The sequence below is a fragment of the Corythoichthys intestinalis genome, unplaced genomic scaffold (assembly GCF_030265065.1).
Source record: "Corythoichthys intestinalis isolate RoL2023-P3 unplaced genomic scaffold, ASM3026506v1 HiC_scaffold_23, whole genome shotgun sequence".
NCBI classification, from domain to species: domain Eukaryota; kingdom Metazoa; phylum Chordata; class Actinopteri; order Syngnathiformes; family Syngnathidae; genus Corythoichthys; species Corythoichthys intestinalis.
The window spans coordinates 10,145,907-10,169,965 of NW_026651592.1; the positions used below are offsets into that span (position 1 = coordinate 10,145,907).

Consider the following 24,059-nt stretch of genomic DNA (forward strand, 5'->3'; position numbering starts at 1 on the left):
CAGGTTTCTGCAATTTGAAGGGTGCCATTTTCAGATCTCTCCACAGGTGTTCTATGGGATTCAGGTCTGGCCACTTTAGAAGTCTCCAGTGCTTTCTCTCAAATCATTTTCTAGTGCTTTTTGAAGTGTGTTTTGGTCATTGTCCTGCTGGAAGACCCATGACCTCTGAGGGAGATCTAGCTTTCTCACACTGGGCCCTAGATTATGCTGCAAAATTTGTTGGTAGTCTTCAGACATCATAATGCCGTGCACACGGTCAAGCAGTCCAGTACATGAGGAAGCAAAACAACCTCAAAACATCAGGAAACCTTACTGTGGTCTTTTCTTTGAAGGCCTCGTTTCTTTTTTCTCCTGTAAACTTTATGTTGATGCCTTTTCCCAAAAAGCTCTACTTTTCTCTCATCTGACCAGAGGACATTCTCCCAAGACGTTTTTGGCTTTCTCCGGTAAGTTTTGGCAAACTCCAGCCTGATTTTTTATGTCTCTGGGTCAAAAGTGGGGTCTTCCTGGGTATCCTACCATAGTCCTTTTTCATTCAGACGCTGACGGATAGTACGGGTTGACACTGTTGTACCCTCGGACTGCGGGACAGCTTGAACTTGTTTAGATGTTAGTCGAGGTTCTTTATCCACCATCCGCACAATCTTTCGTTGAAATCTCTCGTCAATTTTTCTTTTCCGTCCACCTCTTGGGAGGATAGCCACAGTGTCATGGGCTTTACACCTATTGATGACACTGCGCACAGTAGACACAGGAACTTTCAGGTCTTTGGAGATGGACTTGTAGCTTTGAGTTTGCCCATGCTTCCTCACAATTTTGCTTCTCAAGTCCTCAGACAATTCTTTGGTCTGCTTTCATTCCTCCATGCTCAATGTGGTACACACAAGGACACAGGACAGAGGTTGAGTCAACTTTAATCCATTTTAACTGGCTGCAAGTGTGATTTAGTTATTGCCACCACTTGTTTTGTGCCACAGGTAAGTAACAGGTGCTGTTAATTACACAAATTAGAGAAGCATCACATGATTTTTCAAAGGGTGCCAATACTCTTGTCCAGCCCATTTTTGGAGTTTTGTGTAAAATGATAATGATTTTAAAAAAAATTCTCTTTTGTGTTTTTTCATTGCAAGCAAAATAAACAAAGATATTACTACTACTATTATTACCAAAGCATTTGTAATTGCAATCATTTTCTGGGAGAAATTCAGCATTATCTGACAGAATTGCAGGGGTTCCAATACTTTTGGCCAGCACTGTATGCCATAAAGCAGTCAACACATTTGTAGTTTTTTTTTTTCCTGCCACCCTCCTCAGAGTTTATTAGTGCCGATGAAAGCGATACAGACCCCCTCAAGATATAAAAGAGGTGTTATTCAACTAGTTGTCAGTTGACGTATCATCACAAATGTTATGAAAATATTTTTTAAAGGTTGAAAAGTTACCTAGTTTTGCTTTAAGTGTCAACATTTGAATAGCTGTCCACTGTAGTGACCACTGTGCACGAAAGAAACATTTTGTTATCAAGGTGTCAAGCCTAAAGTCTGGCGGGAAAGTAGGGATAGGAAACAGGACGTGATGGAAGGAAATTCAGGGCAGGGAGAGTTGACGTGAGGCAGGAAAGCCACACACATCCCAAATACACCCCCACACCTAGATAATGGCCCTCAAGTTAACAACAATTAGTTGCATTGATTACTAACCTGGCCATTATTACTCTCCCTCTTCATGAACGCAGCTTATCGACTGGTCGGGTTTGGCAGCGTTAGCATCTATTGACAGATCATGTCTGCCAAAGGGGACACACACAAAAGCTTGCATATAATTAAAAAGGCATAAAGATTTGAAGGCTACAAATCAAACTTAGTACTAACTGCTATTGAGCTCGTTGACGTAATCTAAAAAACAATTCTAAAACGAGTTCTAAAATGTAAGTGAGTCAACAATTTGTGACCCCATCGCGGAGGTTAAGTCATACAATTTGTATGCCTCGTAAATCAACTCAGTTAACACCAGCTGCCGGTCATGGTGCCAGCTGATGGATAATGAGAGCGGTCGCCGCCTATCAAAAACGCATAGCCCATTGTCACTTTTGTCTCGCCGCCTTCGATAATGACCTGAAGAAACTTTAACCATAGCTTGAAATAGACTCAACATGCCCTATTATTTATGCGTGAGGGTATTTTATAAATAGTCGCTAGAGTGACAGGCTTCTTCCTCGATGACAAGTCAGAAAATAGATAGAACTAGCGTTGATATTAACTTGCTAGCATGTTTGGTGATGAGGTTTTGTTGTGAATTTCACAGTGACTATTTTTGGCTGTAAAATCTGAAGTCTTGTCTAGGCCACTTACTGTGTCCGTTTCCCTTTGACCTCAACCTTGGACAGCTGTTTCCTACTTCCTGTTTTTGCCTCAGCTGGCAGAAAGTCCACAAAATGTCTGCATGGAGTTGAACATGCAAACGTTGCTGAAATATATTTTGAGGAATATGAATGAGTATTTACATTTTCTAGAGCCCTGTAATTTGTTCTTGCTTTGATTTAGCTGTTTTTTTAGGGCTGTCAAACGATTAAAATTTTTAATCGAGTTAATTACAGCTTAAAAATCAATTAATCGTAATTCATCGCAATTCAAACCATCTATAAAATATGCCATATTTTTCTGTAAATTTTGTTGTAATGAAAAAATAAGACACAAGACGGATATATACATTCAATATACGGTACATAAGTACTGTATTTGTTTATTCTAACAATTAATCAACAAGATGGCATTAACATTATTAACATTCTGTTAAAGCGATCCATGGATAGAAAGGCTTGTAGTTCTAAAAAGATAAATGTTAGGACAAGTTATAGAAATTTTGTATTAAAACCGCTCTTAATGTTTTATTAAAATTTGTAAAATTTTCAGTCATAAAATAAACTAGTAGCTCGCCATTGTTGATGTCAATAATTACACCATGCTCACTTATGGTACTAATCCATAAAATCAGTTGGACCCAAACGCCAGCAGATGGCGCCAAACACCAAAAAAACAAGTAACAAGCGGACATTACACTGTACTGTCATTTTAGTCTGTTTGAGCGGGGCATGTGCGTTAATTGCGTCAAATATTTTAACGTGATTAATTTAAAAAATTAATTACCGCCCGTTAACACGATAATTTTGACAGCCCTAGTTTTTTCTTTTTTAAACAATCGAAATAAGTCATTGCTAATTTTTATTAAAGAATAAAAAATGCAGTTTACGTAAACATTTGAAAATGTTCATTTGGTTTATTAATAACTGGTTAAAATGTATTGAGTCATTGTTTATGCTTTTTTTTTTTTTTTTTTTTTTTTTTACAAATAATTAAACCAAGTCAAATATTTTTATTATTTTGTAAAATTAAAACTGGCCTTTGAAAAAAATCCAAAATTAATATTTGATCATTTTTCGTCATGAATAAAAAAAATGTCAAAATAATTTAAACGTTTTCTATTTTGTTTAATCATGTATTTATTCATTTATGTACCTATTGTGGATAATAAAATTAAGTCAAATATTATAATTTAAAAGCCATTTTTAAAAAATCCAATTAAATCATTCTAAATTTTTATTTATGAATAAAATACATGGAAAATACATTACAATTGACGCAAAGATTTTTACATTTTTTCTATTGTTTAATAACTATTTGGTTGAAATTTTACAAATAATAAAACTAAGCCAAATATTTGTATTGTTTTACAAAATATGCTTGAATATTTTTATTCTCTTGTAAAATATGCTTCTTGAACCTCAACAGCTGATTGGTTGGCTGAAGCATCAGTGTCGTTGTAGGAAAGAACAGTAATGTTCCAAAAGTGTGAGAAAGAGGAGCAGTAGCAATTTATTACTGCAGAACACCACGTGAATAAAAGATGGTGGTTGTGATCATTAGTGAGGAATCAGACATCAGTTTCGACTTCTTTTTAACTTCCCACTTGTTCTTCATCGTTTGTGGGTGTATTGGTAGGAGGAAAAGACTGCTGGGTACAATCTTTTTCAGCTAGCTCCCTTATTGCCTGTTACTTGTCTTTTCGGTTTTAATCTCTGTCCTCTATGTCCCCGACTGCCAAAAACCTTAGTCTGATTAAAAAACGGAAAAGTCGGACAGCACAGGCTTCAATATGTATAATGGATTCCATTACATTCAGAGGTGGGTCGAGTGGCCAAAAATTTTACTCAAATAAGAGTAGGGTTACTTACTCAAGTAAAAGTGAACGTAGTCATCCAAAAATGTACTCAAGTACAAGTAAATAAGTATCCAGTGAAAAGAATACAGTGGTACCTTGACATACGATCGCTTCAGAACACGATCTTTTCGACATCTGACGTAAAATTTGACTCGCCATTTGTTTCTACATCCGACCACATGCTCGTTCTACACGCTAGTTCTTAAAAGATAAATGTTAGTACAACTTGTAGAAATTTTATATTAAAACTAGGGTTGTTCCGATCATGTTTTTTTGCACCCGATCCCAATCGTTTTAGTTTGAGTACCTGCCGATCAAGATATTTCCCGATCTGATTGCTTTTTTTGCTCCAGATTCAATTCCAATCATTCCCGATAATTTATCTCGATCATATACATTTTGGCAATGCATTAATAAAAAAATGAATAAAACTCGGACGAATATATACATTCATTTATTGTTGTCTGTCACTGGAGTTTTATTATCAATCCCATCCAACAAAATGACGGTCATATAGTAAGCTTTATTTTTTTTTCATAAAAAAAAATAAAACATAACATTGGTATGAAATTTTGTTGTTTAATTTTGCTATTAGAAATGTGGTCTTTTTTTATATGTTTAAAATACTGTACAAACACACACAACAAATGTTTACTATCGTATCGTTTTCACTCTGTATGGAACCATATCGTTCTTAAACTGTATCGAATCGCTTGGCCATAAAAATGTATCGTTTTTTAATCGAATCGTAACCTGTGTATCTAGATACATATCGAATCGGCTTCATGCCAGAGATTCCCAACCCTAGTTACTACCCACCTCTGATTATATTTGTAGTTCTTTTTTTTTAATTTACAGTTGTACCTCTACTTAAGAAACGTCTCTACATACAGTACAGAGTTTTCAGGTTAAGACACACCTCAACGGGGAAGACAAGAATTGCCTCTTGTTACGAAAGAAATTTCAGGATACAATAGGCAAAAATACAGTGTGGCTGGTGCTCTGGAGTTTACTGAACGTAACATGCTAATAGCTGCTCTGCCATTGGCTACTGTGCAATAATATAATTCTAAAATGTATTTGTTACATTTTGATGCATGTTTAAGCATTATAAAAGATTTATGCCTGAATTTTGGGGGGCTTGGAACGGATTAGGGCATTTAAATAGTAAACGAATATCTACTTACAGAATTTTCAATTGAGGTACCACTATATTAAAGTGCGTAAGACACCAAAAAGCATGTTTATTTCATATTTCACACAGTGTTTTATGCTCCTGAATGAAATGGACCGCTTGGATGTGTGGAAGCAATCGTTTTATATATTCAATTTTTTAATCCCAGTCTCGGGTTTAGGACGATTGCGAATGTGACGTCACCCAGGTCAGCATCTCATAATACAGCATTGCTTTATAGATTGGATTCAGCTGATTTGGCAGATTAATTCATTTATTTTTCGCATCAGGCCAGCCAAACGGCTGCAGGCTTTTGTAGCTGCACCAGGGAGAGGCGTGTGAGCCTTTTTGGGTTTCAGAAAGTTCCCGTTCACCCCAAGATTGGCCAAAACAAGTGTGCGACAACTGTGGGACCACTGGACTTACGAGGAAGTGACACACGTTTTTATACCGAGGTGGCTTGCATTTTGTGGCTGACATGCTCCTTGTCCACCGGGAATGCCACTCTGCCGACGACCGGTGGCTTGTCGCACATCCCCCCGCCGGGAGAGCACTATACTCGCCATACTATACGCTTATTGTCCTCTTCTTGTGCCCGGTGTTCTGTCATATTTTCCAGCCCATCAGAAATTGCAACCTGGTGTTAAAAATGGCCGCGAATACATTGATTACAAAGTAAATTCTACAAACTTTCTTTAAATAAAAGACTATTTACTTACGTTTTATAATAGACGGACTTGCAGAAACGTTCTCCTCAGACACGTCCTGCCATGTTAGCTGCACAACAACTGCACGCCGCTCTGTTTACGTCTTCGCCGTGTAGTTAAGCATTAATTTACGCCATATTAGTGTTGAGCATGTGGCAGCTACACGCTCCTCTGACGTCGGCCAGTTTGTCAGGCAGTAATTCTCCAGCTGCTTCCCCAGCAAACACGCTCTCCTGCCCGCAGCAGGGGACGAGCTGTAACTTGCTCGCCGCCGGGCGTGTTGCCGATCGGCGTAGACAGTCGATAACCCCACCGCCGTATGATATGATCCCGGGTAGTTTTGTGTGATTTTTCGCTTAGAAAGCTGAGAATAGACTTTGAAACATCACTCAGTTCGGGTTAGCATGTCGGGTAGCTGTCACGTCTGGTTTGTCTACGCTCTCCTAAGCCGTGGCAGGGAAATGACAAAAGCCAAACTAATTCCGGTGGCATAAAACATCGTTCAGGAGGTGCGACAGTAAAGGTGAAGTCGACAGTTTTGACCATTATGGAGTAATTTTGCCATGTTGTACTGAACAAATGCATTTTCAATATTTCATATTCCATTTAGTACAAGACCGTTATTTGTCATGACCATACCATTTATTTAGCAATTGGGGAAAATACTTTGATAAAAAGAATATCCTGTTTCAATATTGGAGTAGAGAGACTGAAACAATGACATTTTGCAGCTCTCTTAGTCGCATTTTCCTTGTTTTGAATAATTCCCCCTCAATGGGTTGAATTCTAAATCAGATGAAACCATGACCCTGCTGACGTCATCCTCCTGTTGGGGACGCTCGAGCTCTATAATGGAGGCGTGGCTAAATGGCAGATTAAAGACTAATTTGTCGTCATCTGCGATTTTTCATATTGTTGTATATAGTCGAATCGTATCAAAATATGATTCTAATTTACATAATAATGCTATTTAAGACTTTTTTTTTCTCCTGTTGTAGGCACTTTAATGTTTTCGCCTTGTTGTCATGCACATTTGGTAAAAGCAAGAAGCGCCCAAACCTTAAAATCTTTAGTTCCCTCTATGTCCGCTAGATGTCACTATTTGAATTTCACCTCCTTGTTTTCTTCACGTAAATTCTCGTCCTCCTCCTCTTTTCCCTCCTCCTCTTCAAGGTCAGGTCTTTTCATTTGCTTTCAAAGTTGATGTTGCTGTTCTTTGTAAAGCTTTGCACTCACTCTGAGTCACTCCCACACTCACTTGATGCAGAACAAGCTCACTTGTTCAAAAATTCTACCGAAACGAAGACACCAAAATGAAATGGAGTAATAATGATTATCGTTTATGCGCCCAGATTTTTTTCAGTTGTTTGTTTGTTTAAAAATGACAGTACTGTATTAGGAAATTTCATTCAAATTTTTGAATCATAGGTTATTTATATTTTTGATTCATTGGCTGCCATTCACAGCAATAGAATGTGGCTCTTTTCATCCTTCTGCTGTGAATTTAAATCAATTTACTACTTCAAGAGTTCTCATTTAGTTTTTAAGAGCCACGTGATTGGAGGTCTATCCTCGCCAATGGAAAGAATAAAAGAGAAAAGTGGCGTGTTTTCATAAAATCAAGAAGGCATTTAAAAATGTTGTAGAATTTCTTTGAATTTTGTTTTTCAAAATTTTTTCTTAAAAGCCCTGTGTGTGCGCATTTGGTTGCCTTTCCCAAGCCTCTTTCGTCTCAATACGGTACTAAAGCAGTTTCCATGGCAACGGTGACCCATGAGTCTTTTTTTTTCTGTAAAACAGCTTTTAACAACCCCCAACCCTCCCTCCCCCAACTCAACAGTGTCCTTCGCTCTCTGTCGTCAATGTTTTGTTTTTCACCTCGTTGCTGTGGCAACGCTGCACTGTCCTCAATATCTTCCCCGTTTCTCTTGGTGTCACTCATTCTGCTCGTATTGAAACGATACATATGGCAAGAGGTAGGCGCCATGTTCTAGGCTGTCAGACGCGAAATTAATCCTTTACACTATGAGCATTTTTTTTGTGAAATTAGGGGTTGGTTTTCTCTATTCAGAAAGTTAAAAAAAAACAGTCCAAACATGCCTTATCTTTTGATTACTAAATCATCAAAGGATTACGTCATGAACTTTTTTCACATTTTTAAAAGTGTCATAACCAGCTAAAGTTGAAGAATTTCAAATGCCAAATATGAAAAATCATACACATTGCTTAATTGCTGAAAAGCTATAAATCTCAGTGAGGTTTTGACAACTGATCATAAAAATTTGACATTTTAGCTATAATTTGACATATTGCACATCGAGCCTGAGCAAATGAGCACGGAGTAATTTACATTCCAAAAATTGCACTTTTTGACAATAGTTTGTAAACGGTAGACATTATTGCCATGAAAACCATTTTCTATTCATTTTAATGAAATGAAGCTTCATCTTTTACATCTGTGAGGGGTCTGTTCATGCCTTTGGCTCAACCTCTTACCGTCTTAGCACTTGGAGCTCTGGCAGGGGGTCGATCTGAAAAAAAAAAAAAATTATATCCTCTATTGTTTACGGATAGCCATTTTCATACTGTATTTTCAAATTCACACATGAGTATCATATATAAGTAAAATAGAATGATGTACTCTCGTAATCTATCATTGAATTTCTAGGTTTTTAACAGATTTTTAGCAGCTTACAGACACAAAAGAACACATTTTTTGTCATTGTTTAGATGGGCAATAACACAATAGGTTAATGATTCAGAGTGACTCCGTTCGAGGTAGGGCTGGAGGACTCCTATCTTATCTAATTGGACTGGATGGCTGATATGTTCATGATAAATGGCTATACAGTGGGGCAAATAAGTATTTAGTCAACCACTAATTGTGCAAGTTCTCCCACTTGAAAATATTAGAGAGGGCTGTAATTGTCAACATGGGTAAACCTCAACCATGAGAGACAGAATGTGGAATAAAAACAGAAAATCACATTGTTTGATTTTTAAAGAATTTTATTTGCAAATCATGGTGGAAAATAAGTATTTGGGCAATACCAAAAGTTCATCTCAATACGTTGTTATGTACCCTTTGTTGGCAATAACGGAGGCCAAACGTTTTCTGTAACTCTTCACAAGCTTTTCACACACTGTTGCTGATATTTTGGCCCATTCCTCCATGCAGATCTCCTCTAGAGCAGTGATGTTTTGGGGCTGTCGTTGGGCAACACGGACTTTCAACTCCCTCCACAGATTTTCTATGGGGTTGAGATCTGAAGACAGGTTAGGCCACTCCAGGACCTTGAAATGCTTCTTACTAAGCCTCTCTTTTGTTGCCCTGGCTGTGTGTTTGGGATCATTGTCATGCTGAAAAACCCAGCCACGTCTCATCTTCAATGCCCTTGCTGACGGAAGGAGATTTTCACTCAAAATCTCTCGATACATGGCCCCATTCATTCTTTCCTTTATACAGATCAGTCATCCTGGTCCCTTTGCAGAAAAACAGCCCCAAAGCAAGATGTTTCCTCCCTCATGCTTCACAGTGGGTATGGTGTTCTTCGGATGCAATTCAGTATTCTTTCTCCTTCAAACACGAGAACCTGTGTTTCTACCAAAAAGTTCTATTTTGGTTTCATCTGACCATAACACATTCTCCCATTCCTCTTCTGGATCATTCAAATGCTCTCTAGCGAACCGCAGATGGGTCTGGACGTGTACTTTCTTCAGCTGGGGGACACGTCTGGCAGTGCAGGATTTGAGTCCCTGGTGCGCATTGTGTTACTGATAGTAGCCTTTGTTACTGTGGTCCCAGCGCTCTGTAGGTCATTCTCTAGGTCCCCCCGTGTGGTTCTGGGATTTTTGCTCACATTTCTTGTTATCATTTCGACGCCACGGGGTGAGATCTTGCATGGAGCCCCAGATCGAGGGAGATTATCAGTGGTCTTGTATGTCTTCCATTTTCTAATAATTGCTCCCACAGTTGATTTCTTTACACCAAGCGTTTTACCTATTGCAGATTCAGTCTTCCCAGCCTGGTGCAGGTTTACAAATTTTGTCTCTGGTGTCCTTCGACACCTCTTTCGTCTTGGTCATAGTGGAGCTTGGAGTGTGACTGACTGAGGTTGTGGACAGGTGTCTTTTATACCGATAATGAGTTAAAACAGGTGCCGTTATTACAGGTAACGAATGCAGCCTCGTTAGAATGGTGTTATACTTATATAGCGCTTTACACTATCTCGCCATCCACCTACTGGTGACGGAGCAGGGTTCAACGCAGCAATGTGGGGTTCAGTGTCTTGCTCAAGGACACTTACACGAGTTCATCAGGGCGGAGACTTGAACCCACAACCTCTGGGTTGGGGGACAACTACTCTACCACTGAGCCACGCCACCCCAGTTAGAAGAAGTTAGACCTCTTTGACAACCAAAAATCTTGCTTGTTTGTAGGTGACCAAATACTTATTTTCCACTCTAATTTGGAAATAAATTCCATAAAAATCAAACAATGTGATTTTTTGTTTTTTTCCTCATTCTGTCTCTCATGGTTGAGGTTTACCCATGTTGACAATTACAGGGCTCTCTAATATTTTCAAGTAGGAAAACTTGCACAATTGGTGGTTGACTAAATACTTATTTGCCCCACTGTATCAGTCAATACTGATTTATTTTGCATTGGTCATTTGGCCTATTAATTAGGTTCATATTCATTACAAATGTAGCCGTGACCCCTATTCACCCTGTTTGTTTGGTCTTATTAATGTCCCGGCCCCAGCAAAAAGAACGACTGTTTGATTGCTGCCAGCCTCTAAGGACTCATATTGGATTCGACATCTATAGCTGTCAATGGCAGCACATTATTTAATACTTAAAAATACACATGAATACATTTTTAAAACCCGATCATTTGTACCTGATTCAGATTCTCTGAAAATGACATTATCGGGCCCGATTTACGATCACATGATCGGATCGGGGCCATTCCTATGACCTTGTATCTGTATCAAGAGTTTCTTTGTTTGTCATTACGCAAGTGCAACGAAATCCCATCGGCGATCAACGAAATTTCGTTCCAGGTTCAGCATCACAACATCACAGATTACATGGGGTACAGGCCAGCCTGCCTGCCAGATCGCTACTTAAAGCGCTCCGTACAGTGTGACAAGAAACTATATGGGGCGTGGGGTATTCTATACACAGTGATATATTAATTATATTTATATTTAGATCCTTTTAGATTGTTCTTTAGAAAAGTAGCAAATGAACTACGCCATTTTACATTTTGTGATGAAGGTGTAACATTGGTTTGTGGTGCTGTTTTTGCAGGCCAAGCTGATCGTGCCCAACAGCACGGCGGGTCTGATCATCGGCAAGGGTGGCGCCACTGTCAAGGCGGTGATGGAGCAGTCGGGCGCTTGGGTGCAGCTGTCTCAGAAGCCTGAAGGCATCAACCTGCAGGAGCGCGTGGTCACCATCAGCGGCGAGCCCGAGCAGAACCGCAAGGCCGTGGAGATCATTGTGCAGAAGATCCAAGAAGACCCTCAGAGCTCGTCCTGCCTCAACATCTCCTACTCCAACATCACCGGGCCTGTGGCAAACTCCAACCCCACCGGGTCACCGTACGCCAACTCGGCTGAGGTCATGCCGGCTGCGGCAGCGGCTGCCGCTGCCACCGCATCCTCGCTCCTGGGTCAGGCGGGGCTGGCGGGGGTGGGCGCCTTCCCCGCCACCATGTCCAGCCTGTCGGGCAACGACCTGCTCACCATCACGTCCGCCCTCAACACGTTGGCCAGCTATGGCTACAACACCAACTCTCTGGGGCTGGGACTCAACCCGGCCGCCACTTCTGGGGTCCTGGCCGCCGTGGCCGCCAATGCCAACCCTGCGGCGGCGGCTGCCGCTAACCTGCTTGCGTCCTACGCCAGCGACGCTTCCACCAGCGCCGCCCACCAGGCGGCGGGGCTGGGCGGTTTCTCCCTGGGCTCGCTGGCCGCCGCCACCGGAGCCACCAATGGCTATCTGAGCGCCACCTCGCCGCTGGTGGCTTCCTCCTTGCTGGCCACCGAGAAGCTGGCGGAGGGCGCCAAAGAGGTAGTGGAGATCGCCGTGCCCGAGAACCTGGTGGGCGCCATCTTGGGCAAGGGCGGCAAGACGCTAGTGGAGTACCAGGAGCTGACTGGCGCCCGCATCCAGATCTCCAAGAAGGGCGAGTTCATCCCAGGAACCCGGAACAGGAAGGTCACCATCACGGGATCGCAGGCGGCCACCCAGGCGGCGCAGTACCTGATCAGCCAGAGGATCACCTACGAGCAGGGGGTGCGCGCCACCAACCCCCAGAAAGTGGGCTAACCAGGAATCAACAGAGGGAAGAGGAGAGGAGAGCGTCCCCCCGCCCCCAGCCCGCATTGTCATCTCAGTATCCCCTCATGAAAAAAAAAGTGCTGAGACGACAAAAAAAAAAAAAAAAAAAACATGTGTAAAATGTAAATAAGTTTTATTACTTAACGTCTTTCTGGACTTTTTATTCCTTTATGTTGCGTAAATTAAGATGTTTTGTTTGTGTACTGTGGACACGCTGAATGACAGGAAGTAGGGGAGGGGAGCCCCCCAGCCCCACCGCCCACCTCCTGCAGGGTTTTTCTTTGCCCCTTTCCCCCTCTTTTCGCCCCCTCCTGCAAAGGTGTGCGTGTGACAGAACAAACGCACTTCCCGACTCCCAAATCTTCCGTCCCACATTGATGACCTCACGTAGCGAGCGATACTGTGCCGCGCGGCGTGATGTCATCTTCGCTATTTATTCTTTATCCAGAGGAGTTGAATGTACATGTTTTAATTTAACGTTTTTGAACTGCAGATGAATGCTAACGCCACATAGTGTAATATATGTCTTATTTAAGCCGGGGCGACGTAACCTGTTTGAGGTCTCCTCGTTAGCGTCTTACCCCGGCCCCCTCCTTATCTTCTCCCTGGCGCGCGCTAAAACATAAAATGGAGTCCCTGCCGGGAAAAGCACTCGGGACTAACTACTGAAAACAGGCGACGAGGGTGACAAAGTTCAAAGGTTACTGCCGTGCTCTTTTTGTGTCTTTTTGTGCTGTTTTTGTTTTGTTTCTTGGGTTTTTTTGTTTTTGTTTTTTACAGTCGGAGTACACTGAATTGTTGTCTTAATGCACTGTGAAGCGAGGGGACGCAACTGGATGACTTTTATGTATGGCAGGGAACACTAACGAATATGAAATATCAATGATTATATATGAATATTCCGCACGGTGAGGCGTCTTCAGGAAAGGACGGGATGTCCAGTGGGAGCATCAGGAGAGGGAGGGCTAACTTTTACTTCATCGATAGGACAGTAGTACTAGCTTGCGGGTGGCAGAACCATAAATGTCATATATATATGGCTAGATTGCTTATGAGTGCGGTAAGCAAATGGGCACAGACGTCGTCACTTGTGGGTCATTTTGCGTCTGGGCCATTCTGTAAACATTTTTAGTCAATGGAGCATGTACAATGAAATCATCAGCCACACAGTCATATAAATGTCAATCGAGCCTGGAGCATAGCAGCGTTATGACCATTTGTTATCGGCCAAACTTGGTGAATCTGTCAAAAATTTGGCAAGTTCAGCAGATTTTAGTAGACTACGTGCTCTATAATAGAGCAGGCGAGAGAAGTCCACTTAAAATTAACGCAGTGGAAGTACAAATGAACAGTTTCAATTTATAGAGATGCACGATAATATCGGTCACCGATAATTATCGGCCGATAATGGCAATTATGACGTCACACAGATAATCCAGATGAAACGAAATTCACCCGATAATGCAATCCGATAATTATATACTTGATTTATCCTCCAAATGTGTGCAATCAACAGTTTTGTCCAATTCTGCCTGTTTTAAGGAGGTGTTTTTGCAGTGTAGTAATGTGATATATGTTAGGAATGGCTTACTTTTAAAGGCATTTTTGTGCAACTTGGGTGTTTACTCTCGAAGTAATTGTTGCCAAAAGCTTACCATTACACAATGTCATTGCCATTGTTTAGATGTTGGAATTTACTACTTGTTCACATTTGATGTGGGAAAAAATTAGCACTAAATTACATTTTTGCACACTAACATTTGATCTATGTATACTTTAAAATTTTACATACACATTTGAATAGAATTATCGGCGTGACATTATCGGTTATCGGGTGAAAGGGGCAGGAAATTATCGGTTATCGATATCGGTTGAAAAATGTATTATCGAGCATCACTATTTTCAAATCACCTGTTGGAAAACCTTCCAAAATAGATGAAGATTTGTATCTTTCTCACTTAGTAACTGGAGGAGTTTCAAAAATCCCTCCCGTTTTTAAGGGGTACTTTTGACGTTCGTCATTCTTTTCTGCCACCCGGAAGTCCCCAATCACCTATAGCTGACTGAAAAGGTCTTATTTGATGCAAATGTGAAAAGTCAGCTGCGGGGGTGCGTTGGATTCATTCACCCTGGCGAGCCCGTCCGAGTGAGAACTTCTTCCTCTCCAATAGTTTGTCTTACGCTGGCGTCGCCGGGCCGGCGAGGCTCTCTGGTAAGGAGGCTTCTTTACTCCATTTTGAACTTCATCCTCACGCACCCCCACCCCCAAAACACCCAACTCACATCCCGACGCCGCCCCCCGCCCTCGTCCGCCCCCTACCACATCGCTCCACGGGCGGCGGCCATGATGCATGCCTCCTCTTCTTCTTTGTCGTCGTCTTGTGCTGCTGCTGCTGAGGATCTTTGAGGAGTCGAGCAGGCGGTCCCTCTCTTCTTGTATTTGTCATTCTGCTAACTCGGGTGCGCCAATTAGAAATACAGTGACCCCTGCCCGCTTTTCATAGTCACGGTTTCTCGTTTTCGCTCATTTTTTGTGTTTTGTGCTCAGGACAGAGTGATAAGTATTACTTTGACGTCTCCTTGTGGCGTTTTGATGTCAACTTTGTGGAAGTGGGTTGAGGAGTTTCCTTTCGACGTGGTGCTTAGCCGCTTGGCGTCAAGGAACTATGTTTAAATTGAGTTTACTGGTTGCATTTAATCGTTTTGGGGGGGTTATAATTCCTCATATTTTCACGGGGTCACTGTATTGATGACATATCTGTGGCTTGATTAGCATTTTGATTGGCTAGCGTGCAGCCTTGCAGACATCCTGTCGCGGGCGCTGTTGTAGAGACAACCTCCTTTTGGATTTGATTTCACAACTAGCGGAGCAATACAGGTTTTGTCTCGTCCTGTCCTTTCTTCCCATTTTGACGCGTTTTGGAGGTTGTTTTTTTGTTTTTGTATCGGTGGAAACGCTGCTGCTGAGAAATGCGAACTGAAAAACAAACAAAAAAACATATCGCGTGTTAAGTTTGACTCGTTTGCCGCCGTAGACGGAAATAGATGTTCAATCCATTTGAATTCAAACGGATCGGACATCTATCGCCATCAATGGCGGCGAACGAGTTCAACAAAAGTCCTCACATTTGTAAGTAGTCGAAAAAGCTGTGCCAAATTTTTTTTTCTTGGATTTGATATCGCAGACAAACAGTACTTTTTATACCAGGAAAATGTGAAAAAGTGCCAAATGAATGAAGCGTAACCGCATCAGTGTTACGCCGGATGCTCCCACAATGCAACAGTGGAGGGGATCAATACAACATAGCGATGGCTTAGCATAAAAATAATGTGACTCCCGAGCATTCTTAAACCTTTTTCTAGTCAAGATGTATTTTGTGGGAATAGATGTTAACCTTTTTGCACGTATATTATGCATGACGTCAAGTGTGAACAAAAAAAAAAAAAAATAGTCTATGTGTCGTCCGTTATCAACAAAATCCCCAAACAAAACCCTCAAAAGTCCCAAATCACAGCTTTCTTGTGTGTACCTTATCATTGCTCAGCCCACTGTTCACATTTTTGTTTTTGTTTTTACACAAATCAGTATTTCAGTCGCGATATTGTCTTTAGGAAAAAGAACAAAAAAGAAGAGCTACCTCGGAAGCCCTAAAATGAGTGAGGTGACTTCTAGTACTGCAGCTAATTTGCTCCAAAAAACAATTAAAAGAACAAAAAAAAATATTTGCACTACTTGTGTTATACGCCCGAGCTTAGATACGCATTTATGCTAGCATGCTAATATGCTAACTGGACATTTGCGACATTTTTACAAAAAATGTTCCTTTCTTATTCCTTTCTGTTCTTACCATCCATATTATGGGACCCTTTTCTGCCCCTATTCGCCACCAGTCACCCCTCCTGAAACTACCACTTTGAAATACCAGCAATTGTTGACTGCATTTGTCATATCACTGTTTCCCGTTTCTTCTGTTTTTTTGGGGGGGGTTTTTTTGCTAGCTTGTGTCCGACTAATAACAAGATGCCATTTGTGTGTGTGTGTCTGTGTAGACTGTTTACCCCTCACGAACACATACAAGCCCCTTTCACACATACGTTCCACGAAAAAAACGCAACAATTCAACCCAACATCTTCCTCGAAGTCAAATTTTGGTTGAAGTAGCAATGGCCCATTCCGAGTTGGTCCAAAAAGTTTTGACAGACCGTGCGGAAGGTTCTTTAGAAAGCATTGTGTTTTTGCTATTATATTCTAGTTTTAGTGTTTTGGACAGAAATGCTTTTTAGATTCTTGTATAGTTTAGTAGTTTCTTAGTCTAGTATCAGAATTCATTGTCAAAAGAATTCAAAGGTTTTATTCGAAAAAAATACAAGTATATTCGACATCTACGCTAGCATGCTTAAGTTAGCAGAGCAAACAAGCTAAAACATTAGCAAGAACTAGGCGCTACAATTTATAACAAATATGTCAAAATCAGGGTAGCCCTTTTAGTTCTAGTTTTTGGATGAAAATACTTGTTACAAGTCATATTTTAGTCATAGTTTTAATAAGAATTTAAAGGTTTTAGTCTGGTTTAGTTAGCATGAACTCGGTGCTCCATTTACACACAAAAAAAAGTCAAAATCTTGTCTCTAGCAGCCGTTTTAGTCTTAGGGGAGGAAATACTTATTAGTCTGTTATACTTTTGTCATTTCTTAGTCTAGCGTTAGGCGACAACCTCTCAAAAAGTTTTATTAAGAATTCATAGGTTTTAATCTAGTTCATATGTCAGCTAGGACGTTGAAGTTAGCTAACATCAGCATGAACTCATCGTTCCATTTGCACCAAAAATATGGAAAACAAACATTACTTTGATCACAGATCACTTGAACGAAATTGAAGATATTTTAAAATGTTTTACAATTTACCTTTGAATACAGCAAAACGTCATACATTGCAAACGTCTAACAAGCAACTAAGCATTTTCGTCTCGCCAGGCAAACAGTCAAATGTCTCATTATATTTAATCATCCGGGACACTTAGGGCCATTTCAAAGCGGCAATCGAGTGTGAAGGATTCAGCGGTAACCCATTCATTGTGTATGTGTGAGCGGACTTCTCGCCGAAAGTGAGCGCTGGACGGCCGTCTTGGGCGGAACAGCAAGTTTGAATGTGCGCCGAGAGGCAAGGCCGAAAATAGAGACTCGCTCTATTTTCAGAGCGCCACCGCGCTTATGTCAACAACGAATCCGATAGCAGAGGGGCAAGCGCACTTATATCTGTGCTATAAAGCTGTTTCAGCGGATGGATACACACAAATCACGGCCGACGAAATCTTAATAAATTTGCTCTTTTTTTTTTCGCGAGCTCTGGGACACTCCAGAAATGATTCTCATACCTCTCCTTGCTAAGCTCATTTGTACATGTGTGCATTTGTGTGGAAATGTAGTTCACGAACAACAGTAAAAACGATTCACCATCTCACTGAAACTAGTAAATGTCTTTATACGGCTATTATAATGCCCCCTACTCCTTGAAATAGGAAACATCACTGTTTTCTTGTGCAAGAATGAAAAACACGCATTGGTGTGAGGGACTATAGTAAATATGCTTGCCGCTTTTCACTTCCCGACAGCATCAACGTCAGGCTACGTGGCTCCTCCCGTGGACCGCTCTCCATACTGAGCTAACCATAGTGTGAAAAGACCTTTAGTCTTAGTTTTTGGATGAAAGCACTTGTTAGACAACGTCATTTTTGAGTCATTTCTTTGTCTAGTTTTAGTTAGAATTGAAAGGTTTTAGCCTGAAAAAAAACCCAAATTCTACCAGTAAACGAACATGCTGAATTTAGCAGTGCAAACAAGCCAACACGTCAGCATGAATTCGGCGCTCCATTTACATTAGAAATGAGTCCAAATCTTGTTTTTAGTAGCTGTTTTAATATTAGGGAGTCTGTCATATTTTTGTCATTTCTTAGTCTAGCTTTAGTTGGCGAACTCTCAAAAGTAGCAAGTTTTAGTAAGAATTCATAGGTTTTAGTCTATTTTTAGTTTCTATGTCAGCTAGCGCGCAGAAGTTAGCAGCGCAGCTAATAAATTAGCATGAACTCAGCGTTCAATTTACAGGAAAAATGTCGAAACCGTAAACATTAAAATAATAACAGATCATTTGCGGAACAAAATTGTTTATCAATGATATTTTCACATGACGTGTGTTACAACTTTGAATTAAGCAAAAAACGTTAGGGATTGTGGACATCTAACAAGCTACTTAGCACTTTCGTCTCAACAGGCAAATGTCTCGTTAGTCATTCGAGACGCTTATTAAGCTTGTTATCGTGATCTCATCGTCAACTATTTTCGTTATTGTTAACAAAAAAACCGAACTTCCCAATTCGGTATTGCTAGCTTCGACACGAAACGTCCCGCTGCCTATGATCAGCAGTGCAAATGGTCTAAAAGCGAAACGTCTGTGTGAAAGGGGCTTCGTTCACACCCTCTTCTTTGCACTTCCACTGCCCACACACTTTATCCCCTTCCTTCGTCACCAGTGCCAAACTTCCAGAGGACGCGCCCCGAAAAAGGGCGTTGCCGATCATTCCGAGCTTTGCGTCGCTCTCGCGTCGGGCCAGCATGCTCCGCCCCTTTCATCACATGACGACACCCCCTCTCCCACCACCACCCTAGCACCTCGTCCCCCAGCAGGATTAACCCTCCGTCCGTCCCAGGCCTGTCCCGCGAGCCGCCCATCCCCGCCAGCTGCTTCCTAACTCTTCTCATGTCGTTCTTCAGCTGTGGAGCGCCTCATTGATCGTGTGCCATAGTGTTGGGGGGCACCTGTCACCCCTTCCTCACCCTTTCTCGCTGTCTCCTCTTTCGCTCCATTTGTTGAGAAGGAGCTTGCAAACGCCCCATTTTTTCTAACGAAGATTTTTTGGGGAGCCAATTTTCACCTCCTCCTCCTCCACCACGCCACCACCCCTTGCTCGCTCGCTCATGAACTTTATTATCGATCTTCCTCCTCTTCCTCCTCCTCTGTTCATCTCCAGCTGTCGGGACAATAACTCTCCATTCCATAAGTCCAAAAAAAAAAAAGAAAAAAAAAAACAACCTCTGTGAGACTGTGCAATGCTCGCTGATATGATTCTTTTTGTTTGTTTGTTTGTTTGTTTTCTTGGTTTCTTTTTCTTTGTTACGGAGACCCAGACGTGACGTGGGGGTGGTGGAGCAGTTCATTTGCCAATTTGTGGAGAGTGTTACTCCATTTTGGACGTTAAAGACTAAATTACTGACGGCAATGGTTGTCTGATTTTTAAATACATATCAGGGTTCCTACAGGTTTCATCAAGTGACATATAAGACTTTTAACCCACGAATAATGACTTTTTTTTTTTTTTTAACTCATTGGCTGTCATTGACGGTGCCAGACGTCCAATCCGTTTAGACTGGGAGGGGCGAATGAACGAACAATCAAAGTGGATTGGACATCTAGCACCGTCAAAGGCATTGAAAGCAGTTTAAATGAATTGGCTGTCTATTGTCCTAAATGGAAGGCAAAGAGTTAAATACTATGAAAAAGGGTTAGTAAAAAAGAATATACAGGTAGTCCCCGGTTAACGAACGAGTTCTGTTCCTGCCCTGGCAATGTAACCTGGATTTCTACGTAAATCTGAATTAGCCCTTTAAATACAAAACACCCTCTAAATTAAAAACAAACAAAAAAACTATCAAAACACCTGTATTATACTCAGTGTTGGGCACATTACTTTAAAAAGTAATTAGTTATAGTTACTCACTACTACAAAAAGTAACTGAGTAACAATTACTCTATTGTAAAAGTAACTAGTTACCAGGGAAAGTAACCATTTCCGTTACTTTAAAAAGAAGTTGTTGTATGTCAAAAAAATTTGAAATTTTCTGAGCAGTATTCGAGTCACTTGAATGGAGAAAAACAGACAGGTAGTTGTGAGTTTGAACCTTGTAATATTTATCGCACCTCACCAGCAACAGATTTATCCTACACTTGAAGGGCAACAAAAATAAAAAGATTTGAATTGCTTACCACAGATGTCGACAAAAGCTTTGCCCCGGGACATGAATTACACTTTACATGCACGTTCTTTCCTTGAATATTGGCCAACTTGAAATAGTGTCTATATCTCCACCTCGTAAAGGACAAATTTTCCTCTGAATGCTCTGCCATTATATCCCTCTGCATCCGTTTTGCGTGTGTGTGTTTGCCGCACGCGCTGTGTTCCGGTTTGTGTGTGAAAACACCGGCTCTGAGGTACGTGCGCTATTAGTTATTTATAACGGCGTTATTCCTAACACTGATTATACGTCATTGTACTGTCCTCGTCAAGACGTTGGAGCTAAGTCCTAGCTAGACAGTGACGATGTCAGACGTCCGTGTGGTTTGCGGACTTTATTCAGCTGCTCATGACAACATTTGCAGAATTAAGCTAAAATAAAATGAAATTAAATCAGTCTCATCTTCAATAACAGCAATTCAAATTTGCGTTTATAAGTAGCTGCTGATACAGCAATAGGAAACGATTAGCATGTATCAATTAGCGTCCGCACATCATCAAAAACAATCATATAAACTCGCCCCAAGTATTTGACCACAATTGAAAACGCACATTAAACCGCCGTCGCCTCTGGATGTTTCACAAGCAACCAATATGCGCGCAGGCTGTCACCTCTTCGCTCAGCTTCTTCCTCATGTGGGCGTGTGCCGTCACTTGTGGGTGTGTAAATGCTGTCGCGTGCTGAAGTACAACCTGCTCTACGCTTCCTGCGCCAGAATTAAAGCATGCATCACAAAACAAAAGTCAACCCCAAAAAAAAAAAAAAAAAACGACGAGAGGCAGGCGTTGTATAGTCAAAATTGCGCAGTTCGGGTCCATTGTAAACTGTGTTTTTAGTCATTTTAATTTTTATAATTTACATTGCAATAACATTCAAATACAGACAGTCCCTGGGTTACGAACGAGTTCCAGTTCTACGCTAGCGATGTCACGTAACCCGAATTTCCGCGTAAATCGGAATTAAACCTAAATACCCCCTAAAATTCAAAATAACTCGTGTAAAAAATGGGTTAGCGATTATTGCACTGTCCTCGCCAAGACCTTGGAGCTAAGTCCTAGCTAGACAGCGAGCTAAACTCAGATATAACGATTTCAGACGTCCGTGCAGTTTGCTGACTTTATTGAGCTGCTTGTGACTTGCAGAATGAAACTAAATTAAAAATGAAATTAAATCAATCTTCCATAACAGCAATTCATATTTTCGTTTACAGTGATCCCTCGTTTTTCGCAGTTAACGGGGACCCCCACTCACACAATAATCGAAATCCGAAAAGTAGAGGCGGCGCTTATTTACATTTTTTTTCTTTTTTTGGTGTGTACAGTGATCCCTCGTTACTTCACACTTCCAACTTTGTACCTTCAGTCCATCGCGGATTTTTTTTTTCCAATTAAAAAAAAAATACAAATGAGCTGTCCCGAGCCACTCGCGTAGTCTCACTCTCGCTCCCTCACACGTTGATTGACGGATGAATGATTTTTTTATCTTGGCAGAGTCACAAACTTCAAAAATTGCCGCATGCGTCAATCATCTTGAACTTGTTAAACAGTTGCTGTGGCAACTCATTGTGTGTAAGTGAGCAACTCAAGCGGAATTGAGAGGACTCACTCAATGGAGCATTTAATAAAGCCAAGCATTTTTCTACATCTTTATTCTTGTTAAAAAATGATTCGGTGGGACAGTAACATATTTAAAACTTTAAAACACAATTATTATATTTGAGGTGCTTAAAAAAATTAATCAAAATATTTTCTAATTTTTAATCATACTTTGGGAAAAAAAAGTGAAAAACATGTCCTATACATATCTTTTTCCAGTGCTAAATCTGAATAAATACATTGAATACACACACAAAAAAGAAGAAAAAAATTTGGGGTGGTGGGGGGTTTCACTACTTCGTGGTTTTTCACTTATCGCGGCGGGTTCTGGTCCCCATTAACCGCGAAAAATGAGGGATCACTGTATTTATTCAAATTTAGAACTGGTAAGCGATACATACAAGACATGTTTTTTCCCTTCTCCCCAAAGTGGAATTCTTTATTAAATGCTTCATTGAGTGAGTCCTCTCAAATCCACTCACGCTGTTTAGAACAGCACACAACACACTACAATTCAGCACCTTTGAAATGTCCAAATTATGTAATTTGGTCAAAAATTGTAGGACTGGATACATTTTAAACCTTTTTTTTGGGGGTTAATCGTTTACGGAAAATTTTGCAGGGCCGTTTAAAAAATTCCCTACGTCGAGCGAAAATTCCGGTCGTGTCAATACTTGAACGGTGCCGATCGGTGCAACGATTCGGGCTGAAAAAACAAGAATAAGATGTACAAGAAAAATTAAATAAGTACGATAAAGTTGCAGAACAACACTATCTGGTTTTTTTCAAAGACCAAAAATAGTCATTTTTTTCTATAAAGGGTTAAAGGTCTTAAGTGTCGACTTTTAGTAGTTACCTCTCTCCCTGAAAGGTTTAAGACACTTTATCAAGATTATTACTTTCTAAATTGGACGTCCATTGCCGTCAATACAGGCCAATGAAGCCACAAAACTGTGTGAAAAAATGTATATTTGTGGCTACAAAATAATTGTGTCCATGAATTTTTTTTTCTTTACCCCCAAGTAATGTCTGGTGCTCCGTATTTTGTGGCTCATCATCGGGGACAAAAAAAACTTTAAAAAAAAAAAAAAAAAAAAAAAAGGGCGACTATCAACAGAAAAAAGTTGTTTCTTCACCTTTTTTTGTTGTCATTGTAAATAATCTTATTTGTGCAGGGCGGGGCAGCATAAAGACTTTAGCTGTGCTCTTGTTAGTCGTGTTCGTCGTAGCTGCTGTATTTCCCCTTCGTTTAACAAGCCGGACATATCAATTCCCTCGATTTTTGTTTTTCTTGAGCTGGCTCGCGGCGCTGCTAACTTTGTGCAATACAGTCGAGTTTACAGCCAGCCATCAACACATATCCTCCTCCACGCCATCACATGATCAAAAAGTATTAATACCGCTAGTAAGTGATGATTTTTCATTTCACCGCATGGCTCTCTGTGACTTCCACCCCCCTAATTTTATGCTGCCCGTCGCCCCATTTCCACACACACGAGCTATTTATTTTCTAACTCATGAAAAATATCAAGTCAAAAGGGAACGACTGGAAGAAAAGAAAAATTTTCATTATTTTTTTTTTTTTTTTTTAGTATCCTAATAGTGGTTGCTTTTTAACACCGTTGATGAGCTGACGTTAAAAAAAAAAGTATTGAATATTTAATGTAACTGTAGCATTGTGTTTGTAAAGAGACAAAAAAAAAACAACCTAGTGAGTTTGTGTTTGTTAACTTGTGGATTACCAGTGAAGTGAAGGCCATCTAGTGCTAAAAGTAATACTACTACTACTAATAATAATAATTACTATTATTATTATATGATATATGAGGTCATTTTCTAAGGATTCTTATTTTGCCACAGCAACAGCAGTCATTATAAATGTTCATTTTAGCATCACCTGTCTTCTGTTGTCTTATTCTTCACCTTCCACCACACTCTGCATCATCA

The 24,059-nt window shown here is 40.6% G+C and overlaps 1 protein-coding gene across 3 annotated transcripts in view; it reads left to right on the plus strand.

The window, feature by feature from the left end:
* Nucleotides 1-24,008, plus strand: part of LOC130911165 (RNA-binding protein Nova-1-like) — a 131,387-nt gene extending 107,379 nt beyond the window's left edge. For all 3 annotated transcript variants that reach the window (XM_057828946.1, XM_057828945.1, XM_057828947.1), the window contains one exon: nt 11,416-24,008. In XM_057828946.1, the coding sequence (XP_057684929.1) occupies nt 11,416-12,438 (1,023 nt within the window). In that variant the 3' untranslated portion in view covers nt 12,439-24,008. The remainder of the gene's footprint in view (nt 1-11,415) is intronic.
* The last annotated feature ends 51 nt before the right edge of the window (nt 24,009-24,059 follow it).